This window comes from Papaver somniferum, chromosome 9, assembly GCF_003573695.1.
Source record: "Papaver somniferum cultivar HN1 chromosome 9, ASM357369v1, whole genome shotgun sequence".
Lineage (NCBI taxonomy): Eukaryota > Viridiplantae > Streptophyta > Magnoliopsida > Ranunculales > Papaveraceae > Papaver > Papaver somniferum.
The window spans coordinates 50281888-50299112 of record NC_039366.1 but is presented as its reverse complement, the minus strand read 5'-3'; the positions used below and the strand labels follow the sequence as shown (position 1 = coordinate 50299112).

Sequence of the window (17225 nt, the reverse complement as noted above, 5' to 3'; positions counted from 1 at the left end):
CTCCAAAATTACAGCAGTAGTTTGAGAATCAACTGGGCTAATCATAGCTCCAAGAGGATCCCTAGCCAGATTAGAAGAGTTATTACAATAATCCTGAATGATAGAGTTTGGACTAGACTGTAAAGTTTGCCCAAAAAGTTTCAAGTTGGTACCTTTCCAGTTCATGTTATGGAATAGAAGAGAAGTGCTAGTGATCCTAGCTAGTTTAGCAGCATTGTTTTGATGTTGACTATCTAATTTAGTGAGATTTCCCAAAACAAAGTCGATAACTCCTAACTTCATATCTTCAATCGTAGAGTTTCCTTGGAACCGTTGTTGTACTGCAATTTTGTAGGTTGTGTGAATGGCTTGTAGAATATCATCCTCTTCTGCTTCAAAGTTGATATTGGTCTTTTTCATCTCTTTTCCCCAGGTCAGTACTAGTTGAGCTCCTCTGCATTCTCTGCTTGATCTACTGAGTCCAATTGCTGGGTCTTTAACATTCCTAGCTCCCATGCATTGTCCTGAGAAAGAAAGAGCCACCAAAGCAAAGTTAGTATACTGAAATCCATCACCATTAGACAAATTATTATAAACTTCCATAATATGTATGCTAATAGTGATTCCAAATTTTTCTTGTAACTGTCTGCCTCTGGTGTGAGTGCTCAAGTTATCCTCAGCACTGCTAGCTTGATAGTAGATATTGTTTAAGATATGACTGGGTTTGTCAAGAACCCTGTCATGGCAGCAAAGGTGTTGAGTGATTTTCAAAGCAGTAGCAGCAACATTAGGATCAATGTTTCTGAAAATTTTGTCACATCTAGCTTTCTAGATAAACCATCACATGGTAGCATAAGAAGAGTTCCAGCTGGTTGTGGTATTGTCGGGTGAAAACCAACTATTAAACCAATCATGAAAGGATCTGTGATTAATAAATAGTTGGTGATTCTCCCCAAAGAGATTCCTCCAAACATATGAAGCAGCAGGGCAGGCTAAGAGCACATGAGTAATATCTTCATTTGCACACTTGCATATATTACAGAGAGGGTCAATATAGGTTAGGATACCAGCAGACTTGCATTTGTTGGAAGTATTCCATGAGCACATTTCCATATGAATAGTTGGATGGATGTGTTGGTATCTAATTTCCAAATATCTCCCCATGGAGCTGTAAGAGTATCTCCAACATATTTATCCTCAATCTGTTTATCATAAAGGGATTTAACTGTGAATTTTCTAGTATGAGTTAAGATCCATTGGATGGTGTCCACAGAGTTAGAGTGATGATGTGTCTGGAGAATGGGTTGTTGAATATGTTGAGGAAACCAGAGGGAAATAATGTTACGATCCCATTCCCCATTGGTATTGAAGAGTTGGTTAACAGTTTTCAGGTTGGAGGGGCAGTGAAGTGGTTTTTGGAGAATGTCAGGTAGATTTTTTATCCATCTATCTTCCCAGATATGTATGTTGGTGCCATCCCCTATTTTCCATATATAGTACTTTTGAATGCAGGTGATGCCCTCTAAAATTCCTTTCCAAATCCAGGAATCAGTGTTCTTTGGCTATGTTTCCATTCTAATGACTTCCTTGTTTGGGAAGTGAGAAGCCTTCATAATACTGGTCCACAATGAGTGTGGTTCTTCTATCAATCTCCAAGAAATTTTAGAAATCATAGCTAGATTGAAGTATTCTATGTTTTTGAAACCCAGGCCTCCTAGCTCTTTTGGTTTGTTGACAGCATCCCAAGCAATGTAGAAGAGACCTTTGGGTTTGTCTTGATCTTTATTCCAGAAGAAATTTCTTTGTATAGTATTTATCTCTTTGCAGGTGCCTTTTGGGAGCTTGAAGAAATTCATTTGATATATGCTTGATGTTGAGGTAACTGTTTGGATCATAATGACTTTGCCAGCTGTAGATAGAGTAGATTTCCAACCTGCCAGTCTGAGCTTCAGTTTGTCCACACCAGTTTTGAAAGCTTGAATCTTGCTTCTGTTGGTGAAGAGGGGGGACCCCAGGTACTTGTCAGAAGTATCAATTCTTTGGACTTTCATAGTATCACTTATGCTGTCAGCAATGCTAGGATCAATATTCTTACTGAAGAATATACCAGATTTGGAGAAGTTTATGAGCTGTCCTGAGGAGTGCCCAAAGTATTGAAAAATCTTGATTAAGTTGTTACATTCTTCCAAATTAGCTTTGCAAAAAATCATACAATCATTTGCAAAGAGAAGGTGATTGATATTAGATGCCTCACTGCAGATTTTGGTTCCATGAATAAGACCCCCAGCTTCAGCAGCAGTCATATATCTAGATAAGGCTTCCATGTAGAACAGAAATAGGTAAGGAGATATAGGATCTCCTTGTCTGAGACCTCTAGTTGGTTTAAAGAACTTTCCAGGAGAACCATTCACCAAGACAGCCATGGTGGTGGTGGATATGCATTGATGAACCAGATTGCACCATTGAGTGCTGAATCTCATTTGTTTCATGACTTGCCTAAGGAATTCCCAATTAACTCTGTCAAAAGCCTTGTCCATATCAACTTTGATTCTCATGGTGCCATTAGCTCTTTTTTTTCCTCTTCTAGTATTCATGTGATGAATAATCTCATGGGAAATAACTATGTTGTCAGATATTTGTCTACCATGAATGAAAGCAGACTGAAAGGGGGATATGAGGGAAGGTAAAAGAGGTTTTAATCTTTGGGCCAGAAGTTTTGATATGATTTTGTAGGTAGTATTACACAAAGATATAGGCCTGAAGTGGGCAGGGGTAATGGGGTTATCATTTTTGGGAATAAGGGAGATAAAAGTGGAGTTCATATCTTTGAGAATATAGCCAGAGGTGAAGAAATTTTGGACCATAGAAATGATGTCTGCACCCACAACATCCCAGTTTGCTTGGAAAAAGTTGGGTGGAAAGCCATTGGGTCCTGGGGCTTTGTCACCAGCCATGCTAAAAAGAATATTTTTGATCTCCTCAGCTTCAGGAATCTTAAGGAGATCATCATTTTCAATATTGGTGATGGTGGTGGGTATGAAGTTTATGAGAGAGGGATTTATGTTTATGTGTTCAGCAGTGGCCATAGTAGCAAAGTGATTCGTAAAACATGTAGCAACTTCATCTTTGTTGTGAAGCCAGGAGCCATCAACTTGTTGAATAGAGTCAATTTTATTTCTTCTGTACCTTTTCTTGGCTGATAAGTGGAAGAAGCTAGTATTCTTATCTCCAAGTTTGATAAGTTGATCTCTGCTTTGGTCTTCCAGAAGTTTTCTTGAATATTCTGCCAGTGTTCAACTTGCCTTTTAGCTTCTCTTATTTCCTTGCCTCTGTTGCTGTTAAATTGATTTTTGGTAATCCAGTCCAGATGTTGTATGATGTCTTCTATATTAGTTTTGATGTTGCCATAGACCTCTTTGTTCCACTTTTTTAACTTAACTTTTGATATCTCTTAATTTCCTAGAAATATTTATAGCAAGAGATCCTTTGTGATGAGTACTCCAACATTCTGTAATGATGTCTTTGCAGTCTTGGTGATCAAGCCAGGGGCCAAAGAATTTGAATGGGATGTGACCTTGCTTCCAATTGGGGTTGGTATTGAGAAAAATTGGGTTGTGATCAGAGCCAATGGCAGGGAGATTTGATATAGTGGTATTTGGGTGTATTTCAAGCCATGTTTCATTATCCAGCCCTCTATCCAATCTATGCTCAGTCAGGTGAATACCAGTTCTTCTGTTTGTCCAGGTAAAAGGACACTCAGTAAGATTTGCTTCTTCAATTTTCTCTAGGAAAATGTTAGCTTCAGAAGTATCAATAGGATGTTGGCTGAATTTTTCATGTTCAAGAAGGACAACATTCAAGTCTCCCATAATCAACCAAGGAAGAGTATTAGTTTCATCAGTGTTCTCTATCGTTTTCCAAGAATTGATTTTATCAGGTGTGGTATAGGGACTACCATAGTAGCTTGTGAAGAGCCATGGTGTGCCTGTACTAGGATAGATTGTGGCAGTAATATGGTGATCGGAGAAGTCTTCTAAAGTGACCTTAAGATTTGTTTTCCAAGCTAACACTAGGCCTCCAACAGTATTGTTTTTTCCTTTAGGTTCAACAAACCAGAAATTAGTGACTCCTATGTTTCAAAGAATGATTTTTAAGTTGCGAGACTGTTGTTTAGTTTCAGATAAAAAAAAGATATCAGGATTATGTTTATCTAGCATGTTATTTAGGTGTCTACTAGTTTGGGGTTGTCCTAGGCCTTGACAATTCCAAGCCATGGCAGTGTAGAATTGCCAGAAGTAAGACACATTGGGATAAGAAAATATGATAATAAGATATCCTATGCAAGAGATAGTTGAGTGAGTGGTATTGTCATGCTTCTTACTTAATCTAAAGATAGATAAAAACTTCAGAAGAAAGATTTTGTTCCTATTATCATGCTGTTTAAAGTGTAAAAAATGACAGGGAGTGTAATATAGTACCTTGAGATTTGGGGAAGGATTTGCTCCCTCAGGGCCACCAATAGTCAAGTTAGTCAGTTGATATTCCTCCATTTGCATGACAGTGTTATTGCTCATTTTGGCTGGATGATTCTGATCCCCAAGCTGAGTGAGGTGCTCAATAGGTGTGGAAGAGATAAAGAGCTTCCTTTTTGGGTCAATTAGCTGAGGGTGCAGGTTAGCGTCTACAACTTTAATTTTGAACTCTTTTTTCCTTCTTTCCCATAACAGCTTCTTATGGTTGTTGAAGTCATCACTGATTTGTTGTTGGATTTCTGCTAGAGATGGGGTTGTGGCAAAAACAGTAGGTATTGAGATGTTTGTATATGGGTTTTGAAATTTTGTAAAGATAGTATCAGGATTGATATCACTTATTCCCCCATCTTCAGTAGTAGGATTTTGCTTTCTAGCAGCAGTTTTGATGTTGATATTCTTCTTTTTAAGCATTTTGTTCTTGTTTTTGTGCTGGTCCATGATCCTTTTGTGATTCTTTTGACAGGCTATAACCTCAGGGTTGATAGTAGGTATTTCTCCCTCTATTGGTTGATTCAGTCCATCTTTGAAGATTATGTAATCCTCTGGACCATCTAACTCCTCACTGCTATTCTTAGGAAGAATCTGCCTTTGTGCTAGTCTCATCTTGATTGCAAATTCCTCAGCAGCATCTCTGTCAGAATAGTGCCTTATTTTGATATTACTTTGAGGGCTACTGGTGTTAGCGTTGTTTGGGGTATTGGATGTTGATGGGTAGGCATTGTTTAAATTGGATGGGTGAACTCTTTGGTTAACTGTTGGTGATTGTTTTTACTTTTCTTCACAAAGGGGACCAGGATGGTCTAGGATTCTACATTCCTTACAGAAAGTAATGCCATGTAAGGCATAAGTCATTTCAAGCCAGTGGGACAGAGTGGGTGTTTCATAAGCATCAATGCCATATTTGATAGCTCTGGTAACATCAATAGTTAAGAAGACTTCCAAGTTCTTCTCATCTTCATCTCTTCCATAAGCTTTCTTGGATCCTTGAAAGATTCCTGCTGGTTTGATGATGTTGCTAATATCAGGGATGATGTGTCTTGGTACTCTTTTGATAAGAGCCAATATCTGAACTCTATACAAATTAGCTTCATCAATGTAGTCTGAACCAGATGGTGGAACTTCTGTTAAGACTATAAGCTTATCAAAGATTCCTCTAGTTCCTCATTTTCTAAATACCTGGTAATCTTCTATGCTTCCAAGTCTGATAGAGTAATAATTTATTTTTTTCCTCCATAGATTAACTTTTGATTGTCTTCTAAGCTCCCAGTTAGTATTGATGAACCTTGAGATGGTTCTAGTTTCATGAGAGATTTTACTGCAGTACCTTCCTATAAAGACCCATTTCCAATCCTCTTTGGGTAAGGTGTTTTCAGCATTGATGAAGACTTTTGGGAATAAATCTTCAGGGATGTTTAGTGAGGAGTTCATTTGTTCAACCAAATTTTCAACTTGATAAGTGGAATTAGTTTCTGAGGTGGAGGCCATGAGAGGTGTTGTGAAACTAATAATGGTTGTGAGAATGGTATAGAGAATTATATTGTGATAAGTACTAGTTCTGATAACTTTAATTTGAATTTGAATGTGTAGGTAGACTGGCTTGTGGTGGTTCATTTTGTTGTTTAGTTGTGCTTGATATTGATGTGGCTTAAAATTCGAAATTTGATCTGAAGAAAAGTACAGGTACCATGTGCTAGTAGTCCTTCTTCAGAGTCCGTGTTGCTGAGCTTTACTGACTATCTTGGATTGTTTGACTATTGATGTACCTTAAGGGGCTGACCTGTGAAAACAAAAAACTCTAGCATAGAATAATTTATAATAACTAATGGGGTTAGTTATCCACAAAGTACTATGTATGATGATGCCTTTAGTTATGCTTAGCAGAGTGTGGCCAGGGTAAACTTTAGAATCAGTAGACTTATCAGTGATAATAGTACTATTTATGAGAGAAGTAATAATAAGACTTAGATTGTCAGAGGAGAGTAGGATTACATTGCTGACTAATTGAGCAATGCTAAAGAAGGGCAAACCTTGATTAAGCCTCCTGAGGAGGGAGAGTTGTTCAAAAGTTTTGCAGTGAAACACATGACTGGTCTCTCCTTGAATGTGGTATCTTTCAGTCATGTGATTGATACTTGCATTGAGGAGTTCAATTTGTAGAACGAGTAAGAAGTTTTGTTGCATTGAGAATTGCCAGTCAGCCTTGAGAGTTCTTTGAGTCAGATAAACCGCTAGTTGAATTGGGAACCTGTCTAACCGAATTGCACTTAAGTGAGTACTACGTGTGAGATGCATTGGATTATTTATTGGCGCTGAATGTTCTATGTTGCCAAATGTAATAAATTCCTCCTTCCAATTTCCATCTGTCACACAGTGAAACATGAGGTTAGTTGGTTTAAATTTAAGATGGATGTAATCCATAGGATGTAGGTAATAACGCCCTTTAAAGAGGAGAAATGAAGCGACAGAGATAGGATGTGAAGTAAGGAATACGAAAAAAAATTCGTTTTGGAAACCTTTGTCTCTTAAAGAAGATAGACCCCAGAAACTGTCCCCTATAATCTTTATAAAAGCATCTGTTGAAGGGAGAGGAAACTTCAATTGCTCTGTTGAACTTCCTTCTGATCTTTCTTCATAATTTTTGATAATTATAATTCTCCAATTGTTATGTATGATATGGGAAATGATGATGATCGAAAGGGAAAGCGGAAACTTCACGAGGTTGAGGATGAACCAAGAATCCATTGGTATCCTCGGGAGCATTGTATTACTCGGTTGCCGTATGGAATTCCTTTTCCACAGGGTTGTGAATCCCCTGAGTATGAAGCCGATTTCTCCTGGTATTTGGAGGATTTGCAGCATAATGTTGAAGTAAAGCTTGAGCAAGGTTTGCAAGAAGACCGACCACCAGGTGCAATTATGCATGAGTTGTTGATGGATTCTCCAGTAGATCGTCTTCGACGACACTTCAATCAACCCAAACCTGTAGCCGTTGGACAAGATACAAGTAACCCATTTGCAGATATGTATTCTAAATTTGGATTTGGCAGTAGCGCTCAACATGCAGCTGAAGGTGTGAATCAAGGTGATGCGACTATGAATGGAGATAATGGTGAGAGCTATATTACTGGGATGCCCAAATCTACAACACATCCTCAAATGGGCAGAGATGATCATTGGATTGTGTATGACTTTCATCCCAAATATGGACCTTTTGAGGTTCATGAGGGTGTTGCTGTAGTGGCTGATCGATTCCTGGTGTCTGGTGTTAGTCGGATTGGTTACCAATCTATCACTCTTGATGCTAGAGAAAGGAGGATCGTTCGTCATTTGGCTGGTCAACCGTTGCACAGAGACGAGCCTATGCGGTTTCCGGTGATGGATGCTCTTTGTCCTGCTACAGGGAGAATAGGTCGTGCTATTTTTGCAGGTTTTGGAGCTCCAGGAACCCAACCAGCTGATAATCCAACTGCTCCTGCATTTGTGCCTGAGGGAAGTGCTTCTACAACTGCTCATGAACCTTCGATTTCTGCTCCTGATGTTGTTGAAGGTGGTGCTGATGTTGATGAGTTTCAATCTCCTGAGCATGGTGCGCAAAGAGTAACATCTAGAGTTTGTTTGACTCGCAGTCGAACAAGAAGTGTTAGTCAGGAAACACGGAGCAAGACTCAAGGTACTCCACAGTAGCTGGTTAGACCTTGCTTCTTTATCTTCTTTATTTAGATTTCGGGGATTATTTTGGATGTTTGGGTGACTTTTAGAAATGGGTTTGTAATTGTTTTGGATATTGCTTCTCTTATGGTAGCTGATTTGATATTGAAGGATTGGTACTATGTTTAGACATGGATTATGTTGTTTATACTTTGTCTTGATTGAATGGTAATTAGATTTTTCCGTGAAATAAATTGTGATATTGGTTTGTGTGATATGAATGCAGTTGTTGTTGAATTGAAAATGTGGGGGATGATGGTGATGAAATTGACCTTGTGGGAGGTAAACTGTATTCATATGGGTAGGCTTGGATTGAAAAGTTTCAGGGGGAGGGTTAAAATTTCTGGTTTTTATCCAGCAGGATCTAAGAATGTTGGTATGTTTCTGGTTTCTGAGTAATTGTCTATCATGATCTTGAGAATAGAATTCCTTCCAGTTTGCCATGATGATTGAGCCAATATCAGATGTAATAGTGATTGTTGAAGCCATATAAATGATAGTAGTACTGGGTAAGTTTGGGATGCCTGTAGTTTTGGTAATTTTTGAGATGTCGATGATATTTGTGATGTCTGTGATGATAGTGATACTGGTGATTCCTGTATAGATTGAAGTATTCATAGTTTAGAGTAAGTGAAGAAGAAACATCAATCAAATATTGATTTCCGGCATGAAATTCCGGTGAGAGACGGCGAGAACTAGCCGTTGGGAAGAACGTTGAGATGCAAGAGGACAAAGAAAACGGCTAGAAGTAGTCGGAAGATTAAGTTCCACGGTGAACTTAAGAGAAGATGAGAGAGATGGAGTCGTGCATGATGAGAGAGATGATCAAGAAAATGAACTGTAAGATTAGTAAAAGTATGAGTTGTGGTAATGGCATTTCTGTTGGAGATTTGAAGGTGACATGGCCAGCAAAAGATAATTTGACTTGAACAAAGTAGCCTTCTAGGACCTGAAGTGCAGTCTTAACCTAACCGAAAACTGACACATCACATTAAAAAAAGCTTTGGTGCATGAATCGCAGTGCACCGGTCAGGTTGATACCGAAGAGAAAATGGCAGCGCCAGATATGTAAATGCATTTAGGGCTTGGACGCTTGGTTGTTACAGTTATGCTACAGTGATTACGTAAGACTTGTGTCAGTGGTGACACCAATTTTTCAATGTCGTTGAAGTTAAGTTACACCCACAAGAGAAGAAAATGCGGAAGGAAGATGATCTTTGACTGCAGATTTTCTTGTTCGGCTGGGTTCACAGTCTTCATGAAAACACTACCAGTACTGCTATGATATGACATGAGCATTACCTGTCACCGAAGAAAGATAAACTGTTTTGTACAGTTTCACTTAATCGTCTGAACTACCACCACCTAAAACTACACTGATAAACTTTTAACATATTCAAATTTCTTCTTTTTGATTTCTCCATCTTGGAAAATTTGGAATCAAATAGATATCAATTAAATATAAATTTACAAACAAACAAACACTGACATTTTGATATAACAGTAAACGAATAAACTAACTACAATCTTTCTTTGATGATTTGCTGTTGGAGATAGAATTGATTTGCTTACACGAATGACCAGTTAATGAAGGTGAATGCAAGGCAGTGAATGGTGTTCTCTTCTGCAAGGACTTTCCAAGCAATGGCTTGTTCGTAAGAAATGTGGCGAGCCATCGTTGACAAACAAATCCCACCTGGTAGATAAACAAAACCCTGCAAGAATGCAAACAGAAAATAAGATTATGACAAATCAAGTCCTGCTTGTATCTATAAGAAAGTTGATTACAGTAAATGGTTTTAAAAGATGAAAGTTGATCAACTTCTTGTTGCAGCAGTAAACATGTGTTACTTGAGAAATTATTAATGTTACAGTTTACTTATTAGTTACCTGTTCCATTAGCTTAGCAAAATCCCCGCACAATGACTTCCTTCCACTCTCGTCAAATATCTTGTCCAATGTAATGTCTTGTAATGCCACTAATGTGGTTTCTAGCATGTCAAGTCCAGCTTGATTGGCAAAGGTGAAGACTGGGAGGGACTGCAAAGATGCAAGACTTAACTTTTTAAACCGTAGATCCAATCACAAACTAATTAATATTATAATCTGAACCCCAAATATTTCCATGGAGCTGTAACCACACCTTCGAAGAACAGCATAATATTGCATCTTGATGATGCCACAGTTGCTTCAATACAGAGTCACCTCCCTCACTGTCAGATCTTAGCAGTTCGGCTCCAACATGATAGCTAGAAGATACAAAGCAACTTTAGTAGAGAAATATAGCACGGTATGAGCACATGAGAAGTTTTTATTTTGATTACATATAATCTGAGTCAAATAACAAAACACTGTCTTGCCTGTAGCTCTGGCAGATCCAATGAGCAAGAGTAAGAGCTTCTGGAGATCCTGGAGATAGCTTTGGCCCCAACAGTGGACCCAGTCCAGAGGGAGCAATGGCCATGGCAACCCTCTGCACGGACGAAAGCACACTCCGTACATACTGCCGAGCCATGGTTGCAACATTTTCACGAAGATGATACTCAAAGGGAAACTGGAAGGCTATTGTCAACACTGATCGCATGTTAGAGGTACTCCGAGATGCATCTTCAGTCCCACGGTTCGTCGGTAGGCCTACCTCAAGGCTGGATGCCAGGTCCAACGTCCTGTGCGAGGTTGACGTGTCCTGCTTACATGATGTATAATAAGCATGAAGTTTGCTGAGGTATTCCAAAATCTCAAACCCACTAAATTAATTCAAAAATTCAACCTAAGATAATGGCCTTTAGCTCAGTAAACAACTAACGTTGTATAGGAATACAAGCACCCCTTTACAAAAAGAGAAGCATAAAAGAAACAAAAGTTTCAGAACTCAACTCGTTTTGTATCCAACGGTATAATACGGAATCCAGAAGGCAAAAGTGGAGCATCATCTGGAAACATTTCATCAATTGGAGCAAAAATAAGTTCAGAGCAGGCTCCAACCGCATTCTCATCCACTCCACTACAAATCTGCAGTGCCGAGGAAAAGAAACACAAACAGAATATGAATCAATATAATGCGCAGGTTCTGATGATAAGATTTAAATATTCCGCATTAAATATATTTCCCTCTCTAAGCAATTTCTAAAAACAAAATTAGAAGGCAAATTATTTATTTTTAACATGAGAGCTGAGTTAACCATCGTAAGCTTGCAAACAGCTTGACGAGAAAACAGAACCAGAGAAATTGTAGATTATAGTAATGGTGACAAACCTGTAAAAGATGAATGTCCCTGGATAGAACAGCTTCTTCTTGAGTGAGAGCATGGCCTTCAAGTCGAATTACTTCCAGCGACTGAAGAATCATCAAGATTCAGCGGTAAGAGACAAGCAATTGAAACATTATACAGCTCAACCAACCGAAGAATCATTCAGAGCAAGTTGAGGCATGCAATCAACAGAATTAAGTAGAGGTAATGAAGCAAACCTCTTCGTGTTCCACGGTGTGTCCAAGTGGCATGATGATTTGGCTGCCAGAGAACCTGGTGGGCCTCAATCCTGGGAATGAGTGATCGCTGGACTTCACTGATGCAGCAGAATACGCATCAATGTTGTAATCAGCCCACTCAGAACGGTGTTCCCTTAAGAACTGGATCAGCAGTGCAGGGGGGACATTCTGACAGGAGGAAACACTAAAACGGATAAATTTGCATTCCAGCACAAAGAATTCAAACTGTGTTCAAGTATCACTAGATTGCCTGGCCAGCCGTTAATGTGCAAAAAAGCAACTACTATATAAAGGTGGAGCTTGCTTAGTAACAAAAACCTGCCTACACAGATCCAACTAATGCTAAAACATGTTTTAGCAGATCCTGCCTACCATGTTCAAAGAACAGGCAGCACAGAATCTGCTTTGTCTGAGGTCCATTTTCCTAACCTGGTTAGATACACATTGATGCCTCCTCAACATTTAAAGAGGGTAATACCAGACACCGATAAGTATAATATAATCCAAACATATGACATCAGGTTAACTCACCTGGAGTAACATAGAAGCCTTCACACAGAGGGTTCCTCCAGACACTGGGAGGACATTGGTGGGACAGTTAATTGTTCCCACATTCTTGGTGGTGTTAACAGACATAATTACATCTTCAGCACCATCACAAGTCATTAAAGACCACCCATCATCGTTGAATCCGTTGAGTGCATCATTGAATCCCCTAATTAACAGGGATTGAGCAAACATAAGCTAGAAAGATAAACCGGAGAAAATTGCACAAGAGGAAGAAAAAGGATATTTAGTATTACCTGCTCAATCTTTGACTAAAAGTTCGTAGAACAGCAGGCTGCCTTCCCAAACCATACACCACTTCGCCACTCGTCTCCTGAGCTACTTGCCTGATGTGGTTTAGTGCCTGCAATGCGAAGGAAATGCTCCATAAGTCCACTTCTAGTGCTTTGAGTATGAAAAGGATAAGTACAGTAAACTAGATCTTGTTTCTGAAGCATTCTTCCACACCTAACCTTCGACTCAAAACAAATAACCAAAATTCGTACAGAAGAAATTTTATGCAGATAAGAACAGAAAGAAAGCCTTAGAAAGCAATAAGATACCTTGTCTGGGACTTTTCTTATAAAACATAAAACAAATACTTGATACATACCGAAACTGTCATTTTCTGAGCTATAACTTTAGATGATTGATACAGTGGTCGCAACACTTCAGGCACACTCCAAGCCTGATTCAGGAGATGGAAATATAAGCGGTTAGCTGTGTTACGACGATACGGATACGGTATCGGATACAAGATACCGATACGCTACTATGATACACCAACTTGAAAAACTAAAATACGGCGATACGGCATACTCAATATTGATCAGTAGTTTAACATAAATCCATTATATATAAGATAGAAACTTAACAAAATACATACATGTGTTTGCATGATTAAAATATAATCTGTATGATTAACCTCACTGAAGAGAGAAAAAGTCTGGATAAGAAGGAAGAAAGTCTAGAGCAAGATCGGTGGACAGATTCGGAACTAATATTTTGTCACTATAGTTAAAACTTCTCATAGAATCTAGTATAATGTCTAAATTTTCTAATATATAGTCGAAGTTTTCTAACTGAGTTGTATCTTGAAGTATTGGGAGTATTAGTACGCGTATCCGTGTAAATATGTATCGATACTGCTGATTATTTTTTTAGGCGTATCGTTGTAACACAGGTGGTTAGGAATGAAGGTTCATTTACATTTAATTAGAGATGGTTATCGAATTCGAACCTCCAGATCCACGTGATCAACTATGTGGATTATGGATCCTCCCCCTTCACATGATCGAACCAAATAACCACTAGGCAGCATCTCAGCTCTCACGAATTGGTTGGCAGCAGATGCATTTGGTCCAGCACCAGAACCAGATAGGGATCTCTCGCAGACCTTGAGATATCAAAACCAAGCATTGAATATGCATTAGAAGTTGCTATAAAGTACCAACAACGCAAATCCATTGTTTTGACAGGTTTTGCCACAATGAATAGCTTTTGAACTCAAATGTGACTGCACTGATTAGTTTTGCCATAATAACTTCTGAACCAAACTGAAACCACGAGAGCTATTCAAAATCAATATTTAAGAGGCAATTTGTTAACTGGAAAGAAACAATATGCAAACTTTCCCAGCCATCAACGAGAAATTATTAATGCTGGTTTATCTAGAGAAATATAAACAATCGAAGAAAAACAGAACAGCCTACTGAGGCATAAGGATGTCAAAATACACATACCACGAGACTACCATCTTCCAATGTCGTCGTATATCTCAATGTCCAAAAGTCGCGCGCAGGAGCTAATGTGGTGGGAGCATACATCTAAATGCAAATGTCAGGTAAGTGATCCTTGTTATACAGTGTACTACTGATTATGCTTTAAAAGGTGCAAACTCATACAAAGAGTTCAAATTTGACATTGTCATTCCTCACCTGCATGTACACCAGCTCAATTGTCCCGCCTTTTCCAACTGGAAATGAGGTGACGACTTCAAGGCTCCGGCAATCTCGGAACCAAGATGGACGATCTTTGAGAATTTCTGCAATCTGTCAATAAATGGAATACGGAAACGTTAATCATCAAGTTGCATCATATGACAAAACAAATCTGATTGGCAGCCAATTAATCAGCAAAAGCACTAAATGACAGAACTCATCTAGTTTAATGCCAAAGATTACCTTCATAGGTTCTAAACTAACAAGACCACAGGCTCGTGCTGCCACTCCACTACAAGTGTGCGAAATAGCAACAATCCCAACCGAATCCGGACCAGGCTAGATAAACAGTAAAATAAGATCACAACAAACAGTAACAACATTACAAGTGCAAATTTTGAGCTACAAACGCCTACATTGATGAATAAGGAAAACAAATCCGGCAATCAAAAACAAGAGGCAATTGGTGACAATAAAAAAACCTTCATCCCGGGTATCTGGACCCAATCAACAGCAGTTCCTGTAGCCTTTGAAAGAAACTCTGCCAAGGTCTCCTCGGCGATAGATAGGAGTCTGACAAAGAGGCGAACACATACATATCAATTAAAAAAAAAGAGAGAGAGAGAGATGGAGAGATTAGGGGTCATGATCACTGTTTGGAAACTTACCCAGCGGGGTTATTTGCATCTCTTAAAGTATGCTGTGGAGTCTCAACCACAGATTCACAGCTTGCATCAGTGGTTGCCGCAGATGCCTGCAACAGAAACAGCTAAAGATCATAAAACAGATAGTAGAGAAAACCCAAGGCACCTTCAAAATATCATTTAGGAAAAAAACTTAAAATTCTGGCCAACAATAATATGCATGCAAGTACAGATGTTCTTGATGATTAACAAGGTAAGTAAACGAAAAAGAACAATCAACAAGAATATATAAAAGAAACAAAGGTAAAAGAAAAAAAGAAGGAAAAGTGAAACAGAAGGATTTTTTTTTTTAATCATGATTAAATTGGATTGAAATCGAAGAGTTTACGTTTTGTAATTGTTGCCGCATGTAAGCGTTCTCATACACGAGTTCAGACACTTGTTTCTGAAGTCTTTCATTTTCCTCCATTAACAACTTGTTCATGGCAGTCAATTTCCTGTTCACTGTCTGTAGTCGAGAAGACTCTTTCCGCTGCTTCTCCCTACACCTGCAATGCATATAACACACAAACACATTAAAAATCATCATTTGTACACTCAAGTTTTTTCATCCTCTACAGAAATGAACGAAAATGAGAAACAAAGTACAGGGAATTTCTAAATATTATTTACCTGCGATTCTGAAACCAAACTTTAATCTGTTTCGGCTCAATATTACAAAGAATAGGACACTCACGAATAAGCTGTTGTCTTCTCATAGAGCTAGGTTTAGGACATTCAGCATAAACTCGTTCTAAAGCTTCAACTTGTTCAGAAGTATATCTCACATACTTTCCAGCAGCATCAAGATGTTTACTAATACTACCACCACCACCACCACTATTTTCTCTGTGTGGCGTTAGAACCATCGCCATTTTTTACACAAAATACAAATTCTTACAGGAAGAAGAAGAAGAAGATAAAGACAGAAGTAGAGAAAGAAAGAAACTGTGAACGCCTTAATATTTTAAGCTTATAAGGCTTGTTTTTTTTAGCCCTAAGATTCTCTCGTAAACTCCGCCTCTTTTCTTTTGTTAAATTAAAGATAAATACGACTTCTTTCAAAGATTCTCAAAACAAAATTACTTTTGCAGGTTTCCGCTTAGATTTCTATCATCTAACCATTCCGAGAATACACTCGTCTTTTCTTCAGAGAAACACTATTTTAATGACTGATACTGCCCAACCCCTTTTCTCTCTTCTCAAAGAAGAAGTTCAAATTTTTAAACTTTTCCTAAATAAAATCCCCAGTTTGGACTTAACAAACTCAAATCAATTTCCACTCCCTTGATGAAGATTCGAAGAAAGAAAATACTTAATTAAGCTTGACGAACTCGAATTCAAGTTTACCGACTACGTTTTAACCAAAAACCTCAAATAAACCCTAAGAAATTGCTACTACTCAGCTGAAATCACATAAATCCTTCATTTCTCCGGTTTGAAGCTCAAATCTCCCATGTTTCAAAAAAAAAAAAAACTCAGAAGTTTCGTACACTCGGTTTGAACTCAAAATCTTCACAGTTTTTTAAATTTCTCTCGAAGGCTCTCTCTCTCGCTTTCTCTCTGACTCAGAGAAGAGAGACTGATATGAAGAGCATCAAAGAAGATGATGATAGATTGAAAATGAAACCCTAATCATCTTTAATAAGAGAGAAGAAGAGACTTAGCTTAAGTGGATGATGAAATGAAAATGATAATTGCTGTTGAGCAGTGCGTCAATGTAGAGAGAGAGAGGTCTGAAGAAACAACCAAAAGTAGCAGCAAATTCTTCGCTGAAAATATACAGTAAAGAAAAGGACTTATTTTTTCTCGCAAATCGAAAAAATTCAATTCCTCTCTTCATGTCTTTATACAGGTCAAGTTTACGTACTTGACCCTCTTATTCTTAAAATTGACATTTTTAACCTAGGAATAGTGCAGTCAATTTTAGTCCTTTATAATTTGGAACTAGTGTGTGAAATGCACGTGTGGTATACTAGTACCGCTCAGTGTCGCGTGTGAGTGAGCTAAGTTGCTCTTTGTGTCATGGAGACCCAAAATTTTTTATTATTATTATTTATTTATTTATTGATAAAAAGTCCGAAACAAAAACAACTAAACAACTCTCACCATTCACGGGTAAGACACACCCTGAATGTCAGCAGCAAGACTATTACTTATTACATCAAGTGGATTACTAATCCACTGCCCCTCTAAAATTCTCTCTGAAGCCTTTTTCGATAAAGTGTCAGCAACAAAATTTGTTTCTCTGTATTCATGAACGAAAACAAGATCTTCAAATTTCTCCCTTAGATCTGCATGTCTTGGACAAGACCTTTGAGGTACCACGGTGGATCAATTTCTCCCT

At 38.3% G+C, this 17225-nt stretch overlaps 1 protein-coding gene across 1 annotated transcript; it reads right to left on the bottom strand.

The window, feature by feature from the left end:
- Positions 1–9605: 9605 nt before the first annotated feature.
- Positions 9606–16681, bottom strand: LOC113309556 (homeobox-leucine zipper protein REVOLUTA-like). Its single transcript, XM_026557991.1, has 18 exons — positions 15512–16681; positions 15228–15387; positions 14864–14949; positions 14678–14768; positions 14439–14534; positions 14193–14306; positions 13998–14081; positions 13496–13651; positions 12869–12943; positions 12513–12619; positions 12241–12424; positions 11689–11877; positions 11476–11556; positions 11097–11231; positions 10580–10905; positions 10363–10468; positions 10110–10259; positions 9606–9934 (listed from the first exon to the last, which is right to left on the bottom strand). The coding sequence occupies exons 1-18, from the start codon at positions 15751–15753 to the stop codon at positions 9788–9790; spliced, it is 2529 nt and encodes an 842-aa protein (XP_026413776.1). The 5' UTR covers positions 15754–16681; the 3' UTR covers positions 9606–9787.
- Positions 16682–17225: the final 544 nt, after the last annotated feature.